Consider the following 19252-nt stretch of genomic DNA (forward strand, 5'->3'; position numbering starts at 1 on the left):
TGTGTGTCTGTTTTTATGGCAGTACCGTGATGTTTTGGTTACTATACTTCTGTAGTATAATTTGAAGTCAGGTATTGTGATTCCTTCAGTTTTGTTGTTCTTGCTCAGGGTAGCTTTAGCTATTCTAGGTCTTTTGTGTTTTCATATAAATAAGGATTGTGTTTTCTATTTCTGTGAGGAATATCATTAGTAGTTTGATGGGGATTGCATTGAATCTGTAGATTGCTTTGAATACTATGGACATTTTAACAATACTGATTCTTCCAATGCTTGAACATGGAATAGCTTTCCATTTTTTGTGTCGTCTTCAATTTCTTTCTCCAGTTTTGTATAGCTTTCATTCTAGAGATCTTTTATTTCTTTGGTTAATTTCTACATATTTAATTTTATGTGTGGCTACTGTAAATGCAATTACTTTTTAAATTTTCTTTTTTCAGATTGTTCTCAGTTGGCATATGGAAATTTTAATGATTTTTGTACGATTTTGTATCCTACAACATTACTGAATTTATCAGTTCTAATAGTTTCTTTTTTTTTTTTTTTGGTGGAGACTTTAGGTTTTTCTAAATATAAGATCATATTATCTGCAAACAATGATAACTTGACCTCTTCCTTTCAAATTTGGATGCTTTATTATTTCTTTCTCTTGTCTGATTGCTCTAGTGAGGATTTACAGTACTATGTTGAATAATGTGGTAAAAATTTTCACACCCTTGTGAAATTGTCACGTCCCAGATCTTAGAAGAAAGGCTTTTGATGTTTCCTCTCTCAGTATGATACTAGCTGTGGGTCTGTTGTATATGGCTTCTATTATGTTGATTAATGTTCCTTCTATACCCAGTTTTTTTTTTAAGGTTTTTATCATGAAGGGATGTTGAATTTTATCAAATGATTTTTCTGCATCTATGGAGATGAGATGATCATATGATTTTTCCCCTTCATTTTGTTGATATTATGTATCACATTGATTTGCTGTGTTGAACCATCTTTGTGTCCCTGAGATAAATTCTATTTGGTCATGATGAATAATCTTTTCAATGTGTTACTGAATTCAGTTTGCTAGTATTTTGTTGAGGACTTTTGCATTAACATTAATCAGAGATATTGGCCCATAGTTTTCTTTTTTTTGATGGGTCTTTGTATGGTTTTGGTATTAAAGTGATATTGGTCTCATATAACGGGTTTGGAAGTATTCCCTCCTCCTCTATTTCCTGGAATCGTTAGAGTAGGGTTGATATTAGGTCTTCTTTAAATGTTTGATAAAATTCAGCAGTGAAGCCATCAGGTCCTGGGCTTTTCTTTGCTGAGAGACTTTTCATTAGAGATTTGATCTCATTACTTGTGATTGGTCTGTTCAGGTTTTGGATTTCTATATAGTTCAATCTTGTAGGTTTTAGTATCTAGAGATTTATCAATTTCTAGGTTTTCCAATTTATTGGCATACAGTTGCTCATGGTAGTCTATTAGAGATCCTTTAATTTCTGCGATCCTTTAATTTATCAGCATACAGTTGCTCATGGTAGTCTCTAATGATCCTTTAATTCCTGAGATATTGGTTGTAATGTCTCTTTTTTTCTAATCTCTGATTTTATTTATTTGGGCCTTCTCTCTTTTTTTTCTTCGTCTGGCTAAAGGTTTGTTAATTTTATCTTTTCAGAAAACCAGTTGATCTTTTATATTGTTTTCTTCATTGAAATTTCATTTATTTCTGCTCTGATCTTTATTATTTCATTTCTCCTACTAACTTTGGGTTTTGTTTGCCCTTTTCTAGTTCTTTAAGATGCATCATTGGGTTGTTAATTTGAGGTTTTTCTTCTTTTTTGATGTAGGCACTTATAGCTATAAGACTTCCCTCTTAATACTGCTTTCACTGTATCTCATAGGTTTTGATATGTTGTGTTTTCATTGTCATTTGTTTCAAGCACATTTTCAGTTTCCTTCTTAATTTCTTTATTCATTGGTCATTCAGGAGCATATTCTTTAATTTCTATGTTTGTAGAGTTTCCAAAATTCCTTTTGCTACTGATTTCTACTTTTTCGGGTTTTTTTTTTTTTTTTTTTCCATTGTGGTCGGAGAAGACACATTATATTGTTTCAATTTTTAAAAAAATGTTTTAAGACTTGTTTTGTGGCCTATCCTTGTTTTGTGGTCTATCCTTGAGGAATGATCCATGTGCTGAGGAGAAGGATGTGTATTCTGTAGATACTGGATGAAATGTTCTGTAAGTATCTATTAGGTCCTTTTGCTCTATAGTGCAGATTAAGTTCATTGTTTCTTTGTTGATTTTCTGTCTAGATGATCTGTCCACTGCTGAAGGTAGGGTGTTGAAGTCCAGGCTATTATTGTATTGGGATCTGTCTCTCTCTTTTGCTCTGATAATATTTGCTTTATATATCTGCGTGGTCTAGTATTGGGTGTATATATATTTACAATTGTTATGTACTCTTGCTGAATTAACCCCTTTATCATTATATAATGACCTTTATCTCTTTTTATAGCTTTTATCTTGTAATCTATTGTGTCTGATATAAGTATGGCTATTCCTGCTCATTTGTGGTTTTCATCGGCATGGAATATAATTTTCCATCACTCTGTTTTCAGTCTATATGTGCCTTTAAAAGTAAAGTGTGTTTCTTATAGGTTACAGATTCTTAGGGTTTTGTTTGCTTATTCACCCACTCTTTGTCTTTTGATTGGAGAGTTCAGTCCATTTACACTCAGTGTTATTACTGATAAGGATTACCCCTGCCATTTCATTATTTGTTTTCTCAATGTTTTGTGGTCTTCTTTTCCTTCCTCTTTTTCTTTCATTGAAGGTGATTTTTCTCTGGTGGTGTGTTTTAATTTATTGCTTTTTATTTTTTGTATATCCACTGTATGTTTTTAAACTTGAGGTTACCATGAGACTTGCAAATAATATCTTATTAACCCATTATTTTAAACTGATGACAACACTGATTGCATAAACAAACAAGCCAAAGGAAAGCTAATAAAAATTCTAAACTTTAACTTCATCTCCCCACTTTTTACCTTTTTGTTGTTTCTATTTATATCTTATTGCACTGTCTGTCTCTTGAAAAGTTGTTGTTATTTTTTATTGGTTCATCTTTTTGTCTTTCTGCTTATCGTATAAGTAGTTTATATACCATAATTACACTGCTATAATATTCTGTGTTTCTCTGCGTACTTACTATTACGAGTGAGTTTTGTGCCTTCCGATTATTTCTTCCTCATTAATGTCCTTTTCTTTCAGATTGAAGAACTTCCTTTAGCATTTCTTACAGGACAAGTCTGGTGTTAATGAAATTTCACAGCTTTTGTTTGACTGGGAAAGTCTTCTCCTTTAGGTTTGAGGGACATTTTCTCTGGATGCACTACTCTTGGGTAAAAGGTTTTTTCCTTCACTTTAAATATGTCTTGGCATGCTCTCCTGGCCTGTTAGGTTTCCACTGAAAAGTCTGCTGCCAGATGTATTAGAGCTCCGTTGTATGTTACTTGTTTCTTTTCTCTTGCTGCTTTTAGGATCCCTTCTTTATCCTTCACCTTTGGGAATTTGATATTAAATGAGTTAGTCTTTGGGTTAAATCTGCTTGGTGGTCTATAACCTTCTTGTGTGTGAATATTGATATTTTCTCTAGCTTTGAGAAGTTCTCTGTTATACTTTTGAATAAACTTCCTACTGCTATCTCTCTCTCTACCTCCTCTTTAAGGCCAATAACTCTTAGATTTTTCCCTTTAAAGGCTACTTCTAGATCTTGAAAGTATGCTTCATTCTTTTCTATTATTTCCTCTGACTGTGTATTTTCAAGCAGCCTGTCTTCAAGCTCACTAATTCTTTCTTCTGCTTGATCAGTTCTGCTATTAAGAGACTGATGCATTCTTCAGTATGTCAGTTGCATTTTTCAGCTCCAGAATTTCTGCTTCTTTTTAATTATTTCAATCTGTTAACTTTATCTGGTAAGATTACTAATTCCTTCTCTGTGTTATCTTGAATTTGAGTTTCCTCAGCACAGCTATTTTGAATTCTGTCTGAAAGGCCACATATCTCTGTCTCTCCGGGATTGGCCCCCTAGTGCCTTATTTAGTTTGTTTGGTGAGGTCATGTTTTCCTGGATGGTCTTGATGCTTGTGGATGTTTGTTAGTGTCTGGGCATTGAAGAATTAGGTATTTATTGTAGTTTTTGCAGTCCGGGCTTGTTTGTACCCATCCTTCTTGGAAAGGCTTTCCAAGTATTCAAAGGGACTTTGGTGTTGTGATCTAAGTTTCTAGTCGCTGCAGCTGTATCTGCACTAGGAGGCACCCCATGCCCAGTAACACTGAAGCTATTACAGACTCTTAGAGGTACTACGTTGGTGGTCTTGGATAAAATCCAGAATTCTCAGGATTAGCAGGCAGAAGCTCTTGTTCTCTTCCCTTACTCTCTCCCATATGGAGTCTCTCTCTCTCTCTCTTTCTCTCTATGTGCTAAGCTGCCTGGAGCTAGGAGTGGGGTGATATAAACACCTCTGTGGCCACCACAACTGGGAATGTGTTGGGTCAGACTTGCAGCTAGCACAGCATTGGGTCTTGCCCAAGGCTCATTGTAACTACTGCCTGGCTACCACCTATGTTTGCTCAAGGTGTAGGGCTCTACAGTCGGCAGGTGGCAAAGCAAACCAGACTTTGCTTTGGTGACCTTCCTTTCAGGGTGGCAAGATCCCCCAGGTCATAGTCAGGTCCAGAGATGCTGCTGTCCAGGAGCCAGGGCCTGGACTCAGATGCCTTAGAAATCTACCTGATGCTCTATTCTACTGCAGCTGAGCTGGTGCTGAAACTACCAAAGTCCTTCCCACCCTTCCTTCCCCTTTCCCCAGGCAGAGGGGTCTCTCTCCATTTCCACCACTACCACAGGCCCATTGGGAGGTACTGCCTGGCTACCACCAACATTCACTTAAGGCCCAAGGACCCTTCAGTCAGCTTGTGGTGAGTGCTGCCAGGCCTGGGACTCGCCCTTCGGGGCAATGGGCTCTCTTCCAGCCCAGGGCAGGTCGAGAAATGCCATCCAAGAGCTAAGGCCTGGAATCAGGGACCACAAGAACCTTCTTGGTGCTCCTCCCCACTGCGGCCATGCTGGTACCTAAGCTGATTTTTGGTTCTTATGAAGGTGCTTTTTGTGTAGATCCTTATCAAATTTGGTGTTCCTGAGGGGAGAATGAACAGTGGAAGCTTCTGTTTGGTTATCATGCTCCACCTCCTCTCCAATATACAGTTTTTTACAGTAGATCTGAAAAATATGTCTTGTCTTTATTACTGATTTTATTGTGCTGATTAAAAATGATAATAACCTTCACAATTATATAATTGTTTTTTATACAAAAGTACCAAGAAGTAAGCATTTGGTCTTCTGGTGTTTTGAGAGAGGAAATGGAAGCCAGATAGCAGATTTTGATGTATCTCTAGTTATGACCAAATTTATACTTGTCATTACTCCAAAAAGTACTACCAGAAAGTAATGAAATGATTTCATGGCATGTATAAATGGTGTCAAGTCAAATGGTAACTCTGAGAACTCAATTAAAGATGATCTGATGGAAGAAAACAATGCTTTTCTTTTTTTATGGCACATCCACAGAACCACAGTTCACAAGTCACAAAATTGAAAAAATGTCCCATGAGACTTGCCCTTCATAGCAGTCTCTCAGTTCCTGGCATTTCACATTATTGGAACAGATATGACATTTTATATTTTTTGTTTCATGTGTGTCTGTAGTCCTGCTGTTCGCATGGTGCTCTAGCACGGCAGGAAGCTTTAGTGAAGCAGCTAAGAGGGCAGGCTCTGCAACTTCCTGGCTGTGCAGTCTTGGGCAAGTCACTTAACTTGGCTCTGTGTCTTCATCGTCTACAACAGCAGTCCCCAGCCTTTTTGGCACCAGGGACCGGTTTCGTGGAAGACCAATTTTTTCCACAGAACTGGGGGATGGAGGGTGGTTTCTGGATGAAATTGTTCCACATCAGATCATCAGGCATTAGATTCTAATGAGTGCGCAACCCAGACCCCACACATGCTCAGTTTGTAGATTCTACAAAGAACAGAGGACCCACCTCTTAGAATTGTGCAAATTAAGTTATTTAATTCTTGTTAAAATATGAAGCACAATTTCTAGCACCAAGATAGCGTTTGAACAAAAGTCAGCTATTATTATAGTAGACAATGAGTAAGTATTGAGTCAATAAAAGGAATGAGATCCATGGTCATGTAAATAGGCATCATCCTTCTTAATCTGGGTTCACATATTAGAGGTAAGTTTAACTTCTGATTTTCTTTAAAACATTTCATTGAAGAATATAGCCTTTTTTTTTTTCAGATGCTGTCTTCGCAGGTGCCATGCCTACAATGGCAAGTGTCAAGTTGTCTACACTTCATCCCATTGTGAATCATCCACATTACGAAGATGCAGACTTGAGGTTGGCAGCCGATGAGTATTTCATCAAGAATCATTTGGTGACTCCCAATTCTTAGGAATTGGGAAAATATTTACACACACACACACACACACACAAACTCATCCTCATTTTCATGCTGGAAGTTCAAAAAAAATGACAATGACCATCCAGAAATGACAATAGGTACCCATTGCCTCTGGAGCAAGCTGACCTCTGAAAACTGAAAAATGCAAAAGCCAGTTTTTCCCAAAGTGACAAACATGTCACATATTTATGATGTGTGTGTGTATTCCAGTAAAACTACTAGGTAGTTGGAAGAGGAGGTAGGATGGATTTTACTCACAGCCATAGTTTGCCAACCCCTGCTCTACACCATAAGCCCTACTCTGATTTAGGAAATGATTTCTGGATCTTACTGGTGGCCAATGACTAGCCTTTTGTGACAGGTAGAAAAAGTACTTGAAAGTTGCTATTATATATTACGTGCTTTCATGAAAATTTAGAGTATTTTTGCTAGCCGATTATGAGAACTCTTAATTTCCATTGATGTCTAAAAGTTTTGCTTTCCTTAAATGGCTGGTTTAAAAAATTCTTTTGGTAATTCTAGTAGTTGTCAGGGTAATCATTTTTAAAAGTGGCTTTTTGGCCTATTGTTAGAGGCAAATATTTAAATTATTGAAAAGTTTTAGGTCTGCTGTCTAGGAGCCAGGGCTTGGAGTCAGACACCTTAGAAATGTACCTGACGCTCTCTCTATTCTACTGCGGTGAACTGGCATGGAAACCACTGTGGTGACTGAGCGTCCCATATGCCTGAAATTCTAAGCAACATCCAATGCATAAGTGATAGTCTGCCAGGATATTGTAAGAACTTCCACTATGGTCAAATCACCTATTGTACCATATTTTGGTGATGATTCCCATTTCTCAAGATTCTGTCAAGGTGCTTTTCCTACCTGTTCTGACACCCTGGATGCCCATTGTCTAAGTGTTCTATTTGATACACTCAATTTCAATTCATGTGTTTGTCAGAGCTTCTTCAGATGAAATTAAGCATTTAAAGATAGGTTTTCACTACATTCAGTCTCTGTCAGAATATATTCTCTGAAAACTTTGTGAATTATGAGAAGAAAATTTTATATCCTAAGCTGCTGTCTGCTACCCAGTACAACTTTAGACTATTTTATACAATAATGAGCAGTATATGCAAAATTAAATTGCTATAAGTTTTATTACATTCAAAATATAAGTAGGAATGTGGAAACTGCCATCCCCAAAATAGCTGATGCTGTTTTGAGTCATGTATATAAGTGTTCCATCCAGTGAGTACTGAGATTTCAATTTGCTAGTAAGATTTTTTTAGTCTATTCTATTATCATTCATTTTAAAATCTTTTAAACTATTGTTTACATTTAAAGGGCCCGGACAAAAATAGTTTATTCTACATATAGTCGAAAATCTGCCAAAGAAGTAAGAGATAAATTGTCAGAGTTACATGTGAATTATTATGTTTTAGAAGAGGCATGGTGTGTTGTGAGAACTAAGTGAGTATTAACCCTATGCTATCCAATATGGTATATTTTTAAGCAACAAATGTTTCAGTTTATTACAGTAGTTCTGATTCTTTAAGAATTTTTATTTTAAATATATTAAAATATTATCCTGGTATCTTAAATTATTTCATCTAGAGAAATAAAACTATACTATCAATGAAGTAGAATTTAATTCCAAACATTATAGTATATTTTAATATCCTGATTTTTCAATTTAATTTGACATCTTCCACTTAACTTTTTTCATAATTTTTGAAATATTTATGAAAATTTTTATTAGATATCTGAAATATGGATTTGCATTTACAACAAAGTGAGATATTGCCATTCTGTACTATATAGCTGAATTATAATGGATTTGTAAGACTTAAAAGAAAAGTGACAAAACCCAACATGACATAATAAGAAAAACATTCCTAATTAAAATTTTTTAATTTCTGAATTTTCAATCCCTAAAAATCCTAAAATTCTAAGATGTGTAATTGATCTTTTGAGGCCTTTGTTTAGGCTCCTAAGCAGAGATACTAGCTGCTGCACATGACAGGAAATTCAGGCATATTAATTGTCTCCTAGAACAGCACATTAGCAATCAGAAGAATGAAACAGGTTCTACAGTCACTTCAAAATATCATTTACAATGTGCAAAAAAGTTTCAGAGATGCAAACTAAAATGAGAGAGTATGACCAATACTCTGAAAAAAATAAGGTAATAGAAATCGATTCAAGTAGGTCCAGATGTTGGATTTAGCAGCCAAAGACTGCAAAGCCACTATTACAAATACATTTAAAGGCTTAAGAAAAATACATTCAATGGATTAAAAGAAAACATGGTATCCATGAGTGAAGAGAGATGGAATCTTAGCAGAGAAGTAGAAACACTCCAGCCCCCATGGAAATTCTAGAGATGAAAAGTATAATAAATGAAATGAACATTACTTAAATGTACTCAACAACAATTTTGAGATGAAAACGACATTTGAACAGAAAATTCAGTGAATTTGAAGATAGATCAAGAGAGAATAGTTAATCAAAAGAACAGGAACCAAAAAGATTGAAAAATAACCAACATCACAGACCTATGTAACATTAAGTAGTTCAACACATGCAAAATTTTAGTATTAGATGTAACGAAAAAAAGAACACGACAGAAAAAATATTGAAGAAATGTTGGCCAAAAATTTCTCACGTTTGATAAAACTACTAACTTAGAGATCTGCTGAGCTCAACAAATCCAACTGGGTACGCCCAAAAAAAACCAAAGCAAGGCACATTATAGTCAAAATGGTAAAATCAAAGATTAAGAGAAAATCTTGAAAATAAGAGAAAAAAATGATAACATTTGACTTCTCAACATAAATAGTGGAAATTAAGAGACACTGGAATGATAATTCAAAGTGCTGAAGAAGAAAAATCAACAATTATATATTTAATGAAATTATCTTTTTTAAATGGAGGCCAAAAATACATTTTTCAGATCAACAAAATCTAAGATAATTTGTTGGTAACAGATTTATACTTCAAGATGGACAAGAAGTTCTATCAGCTGGTGAGAAATGATGCCAGATGGTAACTCAGATATACAAGAAATACTGAAATGCGCTGGAAATAGTAAATATGTGGATATTAATCACTGTGCGTTTTTCTTCTCTGAAAGTCTTTAAAAGACATTAAGGCAAAGGTGATACCATTATATTTTTTAGTTTATGACAGAAATTAAACATACATGACAATAGCACAAAAATTGAGTAAACCATGGAAATGTATGATTTACTAGAAATAACCCAATTTAAATGGTAAGTAAATCATGATATGTTAAAGATGCTTGTTGTCATCCCTAGCAAAACCACTCAAAAAATAAAACAGTGGGGAAAAGAAAGAGCATAATGGCAAGCCTAGACATGGATGAGCCTGGATACATTCAGCGAAATAAGTCAGCCACAGTAAGATGAATAGTGCATGTTGTCACTCATGTGGAAGCTCAAAGAAGTAGCTCATAGAAGTAGAGTAGAATTGTGGTAATTAGAGGCTAGGTGGGAAGGGTAGGGAGGAGAAGAAGATAAGGAGAGGTTGGTTAAGAGATACAAAACTACAGATAAATAGAAGGAATAAGTTCTAGTGTTCTCTGGCACTGTAGAGTGAAGATTAGTTAACAGTAATTTATCGTATATGTCAAGAAAGCCAGAACAGAGGATTCTGAATGTTCCCAGCACAAACAGATGGTAAATGTTTGAGGTGATGGATATCCTAATTACCCTGATTTGATCATTACACATTGTAATTATGCACTGAAATATCACTCTATACTCCATAAGTGTGTACAAGTATTACTTGTCAACTAAAACTAAAAGGGGAAAACACCTAAACATATAACTAACTTAAGACCCAGCAATTGTACTGGGCATTTTTCCAAGAAAGGTGAAAAGTTGTTTTCACACAAAATTCTGTAGAAAAATGTCTATAGAAGCTTTATTTGTAATAGCCTAAACCTCATACGACCCAGATGTTTTTTGCAAGGTGAATGGTTAAATAATAGTGATCTATTCATACCATGGAATACTGCTCAGCAATAGGATCAGACTGTTGATACACTCAAGATCCTGGATGGATCTCCAGAGAATTGTTTGAATGAAGAAAAGACAATCCCCAAAGGTTACATACTGTATGATTCCATTTATATAACTGTCTTCAAATGATAAAATTACAGATATGGATAATGATTTGTGGTTGCGAGGGGTTAGGGTGGGGTGGGAATGTGGGGGAAGTATAGTATGTGTGGCTATACAAGGGATCTCCATGGTGATGGAAATGCTCTCTATCGCCATTCTATCAATGTGAATTATCTGGCTGTGATATTATACAAACGTTCAAGATGTTACCATGGCAGGGGACACTGTCTAAAGACTGTACAAGAGCTACTTGTATTATCTCTCACTTAATGTGGATCTCCAAATGTCTTGAAATAAAATGTTTTTTTTTAAAAAAAGCATAATAGCAAGCCTATATCAGTAATTTCAAAGTGAAAGAGGACTAAACTTTTCCAAACAAAAGGCAGAGATTGGCAAACTGAATACAAGAGCAAAACCTATCTATGGACTTGCCTGCAAGAGGTGCATTTTAAATACAAAGAAGTATGTTGGCTGAAGGAAAAAGAATGGAAAAGATACCATGTGAGCAAACATTAGAAAGCTGAAGTGAAAAATGCATAAATATCAGTAAGATAGATGTTAAGACAAAGAATATTACTCAAAACGACTATGTTTGATAAAAATAGACAAATCTACAGTATATTTATAAATTTTCATAGCCTTCTCTAAATAATTTGTAGAACAAATAAAAAGAAATTTGGTAAGAATATGGAAGACTTGAATGATGCCATCAAACAGTATGACCTAATTGACATTTATAGTACACACCACCCTATAACAGCAAAATAGATATTCAAGCACACACAATTTATCAAAAAAGACCATTTTCTAGGCCACAAAACAAGTATTGACACATTTGATATACTTTAGATCATGTAAAGTACAATCTCTGACTACAATGAAATTAAATTAGAAATCAGTAACAGAATTCTATATGGAAATTCTCTCAAATGTTTGGAAACTAAATAATACACCTCCAGATAATCCATAGTCAAGAAGAAACAAAAGGAGAGTTAGTTTCAATGTATTTTGACCTAAGGGAAAATGAGAACACCATCCCGCTATTTGTGGGATGCAGATACAGCAGTAGAGAGATTTGTTTTTATGTTGAATGCCTATAATAGGAAAAGAAGAAAGGCCTCATATCAGTCATTCGGCTTCACCTTAAGGAACTAGAAAAAAAGAACAAGTAAACTCTAAAGTAAGGAGAAGAAAAGAAAGCACAAATATTAGAGTCAAAATCAGTGTGAATTACCCCCAAAACAGGGAAAAGTCAATAAAACCAAACACTGATTCTTGAGAAGATTAATGAAATTGATTAACTTCTACCCAAACTAAAAAATTGAAGACAGAAATTACTAATATCAGGAATAAGAAAGATTTTATCACTACAGGCTCTGAAGAAATGAAAAGGATAATGAGGGAATTTTAGGAAAAACTTTACTCCACTAAGTAGGACAAAATAGATAAAATGGAGAAGTTCCTTGAAAGATGCAAAACCAAAGCTCACTTAAGAAATAGAAAAATCCTATATCTATTACCTTATTATGAATGACCTTATATCTATTAATAAAATTATATTTGTAATAAAAAGAATTGTCACAAAACTTTAAGACAGATACCTTCACTGGAAATAATTCCAGTTCTACAAACTATTCCAGAAAATTCAAAAGGAGGGATTACTTCCCAGCTGGTTCTATGAGGTCAGCATTATCCTGAAACCAACATGAGAGAAACATTACAGTAAAAGGAAACAACTAATCAAAATGTATCATGAACACTTGTGAAATTTTTAAGTAAAACTGCAACAAATGGATCCAGCAATATATTAAAGAAAGACAATACATAATGTACCAGTGGAGTTTATCCCAGGAATGCAGAGTTGTCTCACTATTTGAAAACCAATCAAGTGAATTCACCATAGTAACAAACTGAAAAAGAAAGACCGCATCATCCTCTCAGTACATTCAGGAAAAAGTATTTGACACAATTCAGTATCCACAACTGATTAAAAACTCTCAGCAAACTAGGAGTAGAAGGTAACTTGCTACTAAGAATCTAAGAATATAAAATTTCTAGAAGAAAATGTGGAAGAAAATGATTGTAACCTTGGATTAGGCCAAGATTTCTCAGATACAGTAACATAATCACGATCCACAAGAGAACACATTGATAAATAGGACTTCATTAAAACTGTAAATCTAAAGAAACTACCATCAGAGTGAACAGGCAACCTACAGAATGGGAGAAAATTTTTGCAATCTACTCATCTGACAAAGGGCTAATATCCAGAACCTACAAAGAACTCAAACAAATTTACAAGAAAAAAACAAACAACCCCATCAAAAAGTGGGCAAAGGAGATGAACAGACATTTCTCAAAAGAAGACATTCATACAGCCAACAGACACATGAAAAAATGCTCATCATCACTGGCCATCAGAGAAATGCAAATCAAAACCACAAGGAGATACCATCTCACACCAGTTAGAATGGCAATCATTAAAAAGTCAGGAAACAACAGGTGCTGGAGAGGATGTGGAGAAATAGGAACACTTTTACACTGTTGATGGGATTGTAAACTAGTTCAACCATTACGGAAAACAGTATGGCAATTCCTCAAGGATCTAGAACTAGAAGTACCATATGACCCAGCCATCCCATTACTGGGTATATACCCAAAGGATTATAAATCATGCTGCTATAAAGACACATGCACATGTATGTTTATTGCAGCACTATTCACAATAGCAAAGACTTGGAATCAACCCAAATGTCCATCAATGACAGACTGGATTAAGAAAATGTGGCACATATACACCATGGAATACTATGCAGCCATAAAAAAGGATGAGTTTGTGTCCTTTGTAGGGACATGGATGCAGCTGGAAACCATCATTCTCGGCAAACTATCGCAAGAACAGAAAACCAAACACCGCATGTTCTCACTCATAGGTGGGAACTGAACAATGAGATCACTTGGACTCGGGAAGGGGAACATCACACACCGGGGCCTATCACGGGGAGGGGGAGGGGGGAGGGATTGCATTGGGAGTTATACCTGATGTAAATGACGAGTTGATGGGTGCTGACGAGTTGATGGGTGCAGCACGCCAACATGGCACAGGTATACATATGTAACAAACCTGCACATTATCCACATGTACCCTAGAACTTAAAGTATAATAATAAAAAAAAAAACTGTAAATCTCTGCTTTTTTATAAACAGTGTTAGGAAGAATTACGGGATAAACCAGTCTGGGAGAAAATATTTTCAAAGCCTATGTCCGATAAAGGACTTTCTCTAGATGTATAAAGAACTCTCAAAACCCAATAATAAGAAAACAACCCAATTAAAAATGGACAAAATAGGCCAGGGGCGGGCGCAGTGGGTGACTCATGCCTGTAATCCCAGAATTTTGGGAGGCCGAGGCAGGTGGATCACCTGAGGTCAGGAGTTTGAGATCAGCCTGGCCAACATGGCTAAACTCCATCTCTACTAAAAATACAAAAAGTTAGCCAGGCATGATGGTGGGCACATATAATCCCAGCTACCTGGGAGGCTGAAGCAGGATAATCGCTTGAACCCAGGAGGCGGAGGTTGCAGTGAGCCGAGATTGTGCTGTTGCACTCCAGCCTTCATGACACAGCAAGACCTTGTCTTAAAAAAAAAAAAAAAAAAAGACAAATGGACAGATGGCAAATACTCACACACAAAGACGCTTGATGTTACTAGTGATTTGTGAAATGCAAATGAAAATTACAGTGAGATATCACTAAACACTTAATAAAATAGCTATAATTGAAAGAAAAAACCTGATGATGCAAAGTGTTGCTGACACTTTGGAGGACTTAGGACACTCATACACCAGTGGTGCAAAAGTAATATGGTACAACCACTCTGCAAGACAGTTTAGCAATTTTATTAAAAGTTAAACATACAACTACTATATTTATTAAGATAAAAGAAAGCATATATCCATCTGAGTAATTGTACACAATTGTTCATAGCACTTTATTTTCTATAATAGCCCCAAACTGGAAATAACCCACTTATTTATCAACAGATGAATGTATAAACACACTACTAGAATATCCAAACAATGTAAATACTACTCACTAATAAAAATGAGCAACATATGGATACAGCAATATGGATGGATCTCAAAATAATTCTACTGAGGACAAGAGGCCAGACAAAAAAGAAAGCATGCAACAATTAGGTTTACAAAGGATGGAAGTAAAATTTTGGGAGAGATGGATATGTTCATGATTTTTACTGTGGCTGCTGTTTTACAGGTGTATACATACGTTAATATGTATCAAAGTGGATACTAAATATGTGCAGCTTATTGGGCAATTATTGAGCAATTACACCTTAATACATCTGCTAAAAAAATCTGGCAGACTTTTACGCAGAATATACAAAGAACTCTCACACCTCAATAAGAAACAACACAAAATTTGGCAAAATATTTGAATAGATATTCCACCAAAGAAGATATTTTGAATCATCCATAACCATACTATAATGATTAAAATTACAAAAACTGATACAACTTAAACTCTCATGCATTGTTGGTAGAAATGGAAAATGGGTATCTACTTTGGAAAACAGTTTTGAACTTGCTTATAAAGATAAATCCACACTTAATCATACATAACCATGCAACCCAGCAATTCCACTCCTGGGTTTTTCCCTAAGAGAAATGATAACATATGTCCACAAAAAGCCTTGTCCATGAATGTTTATAGCGGCATTGTGCATGGTCACCAAAAACTCAAAACATCTCAAATGTTCATTAACTTGCAAATGGATAAACAAATTGTGTTCTCTGTATACAATGAAATATTATTTAGCAACAAAAAGGAAGGAACTACTGAACCTCAACAGAAGTTGTAGGAACTACAGCTCAGATATGAATATCAAAAACATGCTATGGTAAAAAAGCCAAAAATGAAAAGACTACATAATATATTTATATGAAATCCTAGAAAAAGCAAAACTATAGTGCAGAAAGCACAGTAGTTGCCTGAGGCCATGTTTGGGGAAGGAGGTAGATTGCAAAAGGGCACAGGGAACTTGTGGGGGTGATGGAAATTTTCTGTATTATGATTGTGGTAGTGCTCGCACATCTATACACATTTGTCCGTACCTGCCAAACTTTACACATAAAGTAGGTGAATTTTATTGTGTGTAACTTATACTTCAATATAGATGTTAAAAAATTAGACATCAGTTTTGCCTGACTCCTTCCCTTTAATGACTGCCATGCAGGGTTACTCTCCGGGGAGGAACAGTGTCTCGTGTAGCCCAGTCATACAGCCGCCCAAAGTGGGAAAGCACTGAAGAAAACAAATTGCCACGAGAGTCTCCTGTCCTTGCCTTGGATGATTTCATGCTAATCCAAGACAGTTTATGCTAAAAAATATGAAATTCATCAGGAATTCGATTAGGTTTTAAGTTGTCTTATTTTACTACAAATGGGCCTTATGTTTAGATGGTGATGGCACTTGGAGAGTATATTTATGTTTGTTTCATCTTGAAAGCGAGCTTTTAAATGTATATTTATGAATGTATATTGAAGGTTTATTATTAGGATATATCTTTCATTTGGTTAAATGAGATGTGAAAATGCAACGTACTTAATTTCATTCTATTTTTTAAATTTCTAAATGTTGAAATTGTGTTTTGAAATGATGCTTTAAAATATTTAACTTATTTAAAAAATATGTCTCTGAAAATCTAGATGTTGTGTTATGTATCTATTTTCTCTAGACAGGAATACATTTCTAACATGGATATATATGTCTATCTTTTCTCAGGCCTGGTTGCAGTATGCTTGAAATCTGGGATGTGGAAGACCCTTCCAATGCAGCGAACCCTCCCTTATGTAGCGTCCTGCTCGAAGATGCAAGGCCTTACTTCACCACAGTATTTCAGAATAGTGTGTACAGAGTATTGAAGGTTAACTGAGAAGGAAACTACCCATTACACTATGGTACAATGCCATGTGTCAAAAACAATCACCCTTTGGCTTGTTTACATTAATAAAAATCACAAGCTTTAATAACAGACACTTAAAAATAAGATAAAAATGGATTGAAAGTTTTTCTGATTACTAAAAGGTAAATTACTTTTCTATTCATTGAATGTCAGCCTTATTAAGCTTGTCATATAAATTATGAAATCATTCATGTCATACTGCATAAACGTTCATTTCAGAGTTTTAAAGTGAAATGTATATAAAAGAACAATGAATTTTAATAAATCAAGGTCACGTAAGTCCTTTTTCATCCAACTAGGTGAATTGCTTCAGATTTTCCCTAGTACCAGAGTGTACCCGCTCAAACTCTGAACCACTTAGGGCAGAAGAATCAAGCTCTGAAATGATATCCTTAAGATGCTGATGCTGGTCACAACCTCTTTACCTCTGTGAGGAAATTGTAACATGTGTCTTTTAAGGTGTTTTTATTTTACCAGCCCTTAAGAAAGATCTCTAATATCTTTTAATGCTTTTTTTATATATATATAATTTCAAGTTGAAATGTTTTTAAAAACACCTTGTTTTGTAATGGTTTGACTCTCTTGAGATGTATTTACCCCACTAGATACATATTTGCCACTGGCTAGTTCTCCATCTGAGCTCAAGAGGTTATTCATCTCTCTTTAGATTCCAGTGGTTTTTCTTTTAACATCCAGGTAAAATAGAAATTGCTACAGTATACAACCAAATTTTGGAGTTAAACATAATCAGAAAAGAAAATCCAGTTAAATTTATCAAGTGAGATTTTCAGATCCTAGATCTTGAATAAAGCAAAGGTCTTTTCATCTTGATGGCCCCAAAGCTTGTTGGTCATGGTCTTTATTCCTGGCCACTGTCTTCTTAAATAATATATTTTAAGCCCTCATTTGTTTTTGGTTTTGGATGAGGAAAGTCATGTTCTCTAAGTCCTCTCCCCTAATAAAACCTTCCCAACAATAGTGCTTTGAAAAGTGGTAAATAGTTATCTTGAAGATACTCTTGCCAAATGCAAAGATAAACATTCTTTTTGTCTGCTTTATAAATATGAAATATGCCAGATCTATAGTATTTTAATGTGCATCTACTTTAAATGAGTCATCTTGGGGTTTTTATAATTCCCTTACATTCTTGCCCCTCTGTACTTGAAATAACAAAATGCCTTAATTGTATAGATGAGTTCTCTTACAATAGACAGGCAGTTATATGCAGCAAAACCAATAAAGTTATTTTTCAACTTTCACAGTTGTAAAATATTTCATAACAGGATACAAAACAGCTAAGAAAACATGCCACATTTTATTTATTTTAGCATTTTCAAATAATTTGTTTTTGGTATAAGCACAGGATAAAAAAGGAAAGCGTCAAAGAAAAGAGACGTAACACCTAACATTCATAAAAATTAACAAAGTATATTTTGGATGATGTTTTCACAGGAAATATTTTAAATAAGTTCATAGAATTTTTAAAATGGTACTGTATTAGCTAATAAAACATTCAGTACAAATATATGTTTGGATTTATGCATTAAAAACTAATAAAATTATTTTCAACTTTTGTATTTGTAAATTATTTTGGTACAGGAGACAAAGCATCTAAGAAAGCATGCCACACATTTTACTTATTTTAGCATTTTCGAATAATCCATTTCAGTGATGTGTGGGGCAAAAAAGGAAAAGAGACATAATACCTAACATTCATAAAATTAAAGTAACACATTTCAGATGATGTTACAGTAGCAAAGACTTGGAACTAACCCAAATACCCATCAATGATAGACTGCATAAAGAAAATGTGTCACATACACACCATGGAATACTATGCAGCCATGAAAAAGGATGAGTTCATGTCCGTTGCAGGGACATGGATGAAGCTGGAAGCCATAGTTCTCAGCAAACTAACACAAGAACAGAAAACCAAACACCACATGTTTTCATAAGTGGGAGTTGAATAATGAGAACACATGGACACAGATGGGAGAACATCACACACCAGGGCCTGTTGGTTGGGGATGGGGGTTGGGGGTAAGGGGAGGGAGAGCATTAGGACAAATACCTAATGCATGCGGGACTTAAACCCTAAATGACAGGTTGATAGGTGCAGCAAACCACCATGGCACATGTATGCCTATGTAACAAACCTACACGTTCTGCACATGTATCCCAGGACTTAAAGTAAAATAAATTTTAAAAAGTCAGTAGAACTCAACAAAAAAATGGATGAGATGTATTAATGTTCCATACACATATGATGTTTTCATATATATTTATGTTATTTTCATGTACTCTCGGTGTTAAGTAACAGTAAAGCCCTTGAAGATCCTGTTTTCTGTCTTTTCTCATCCTTCACAATGCATACATTTTGAAATTGAAATTGTTCTGATATAAAGGGAGAAATCACAGGTTGCTGGGCTTACTAGCTATGTTTACATTGGCAGTGCTCTTTCTCAGGCATTTAAAATGATTCTGTATAGTCTTACACAGAAGGCAATACACTATGATGGAAATAGTGTGAGCTATGCAATAAGATGGATCTAAGTATGAATACTGGTTCTTCCACTAGTTAGGTATATTGCCTACCATCTATTCAAAAGATATTTATTGAGCACTT

The 19252-nt window shown here is 35.1% G+C and overlaps 1 protein-coding gene across 1 annotated transcript in view; it reads left to right on the forward strand.

The window, feature by feature from the left end:
* The window catches only part of LOC112621629 (probable C-mannosyltransferase DPY19L2), a 36439-nt gene extending 18239 nt beyond the window's left edge, over nt 1-18200 (forward strand). Inside the window, exons 2-4 of the mRNA XM_025381065.1 lie at nt 6347-6446; nt 7841-7966; nt 16446-18200. Of these exons, the coding sequence (XP_025236850.1) occupies nt 6347-6446; nt 7841-7966; nt 16446-16596 (377 nt within the window). The 3' untranslated portion in view covers nt 16597-18200. The remainder of the gene's footprint in view (nt 1-6346; nt 6447-7840; nt 7967-16445) is intronic.
* Nucleotides 18201-19252: the final 1052 nt, after the last annotated feature.

This window comes from Theropithecus gelada, chromosome 3 (genome assembly GCF_003255815.1).
Source record: "Theropithecus gelada isolate Dixy chromosome 3, Tgel_1.0, whole genome shotgun sequence".
In the NCBI taxonomy this organism is placed as follows: Eukaryota; Metazoa; Chordata; class Mammalia; order Primates; family Cercopithecidae; genus Theropithecus; species Theropithecus gelada.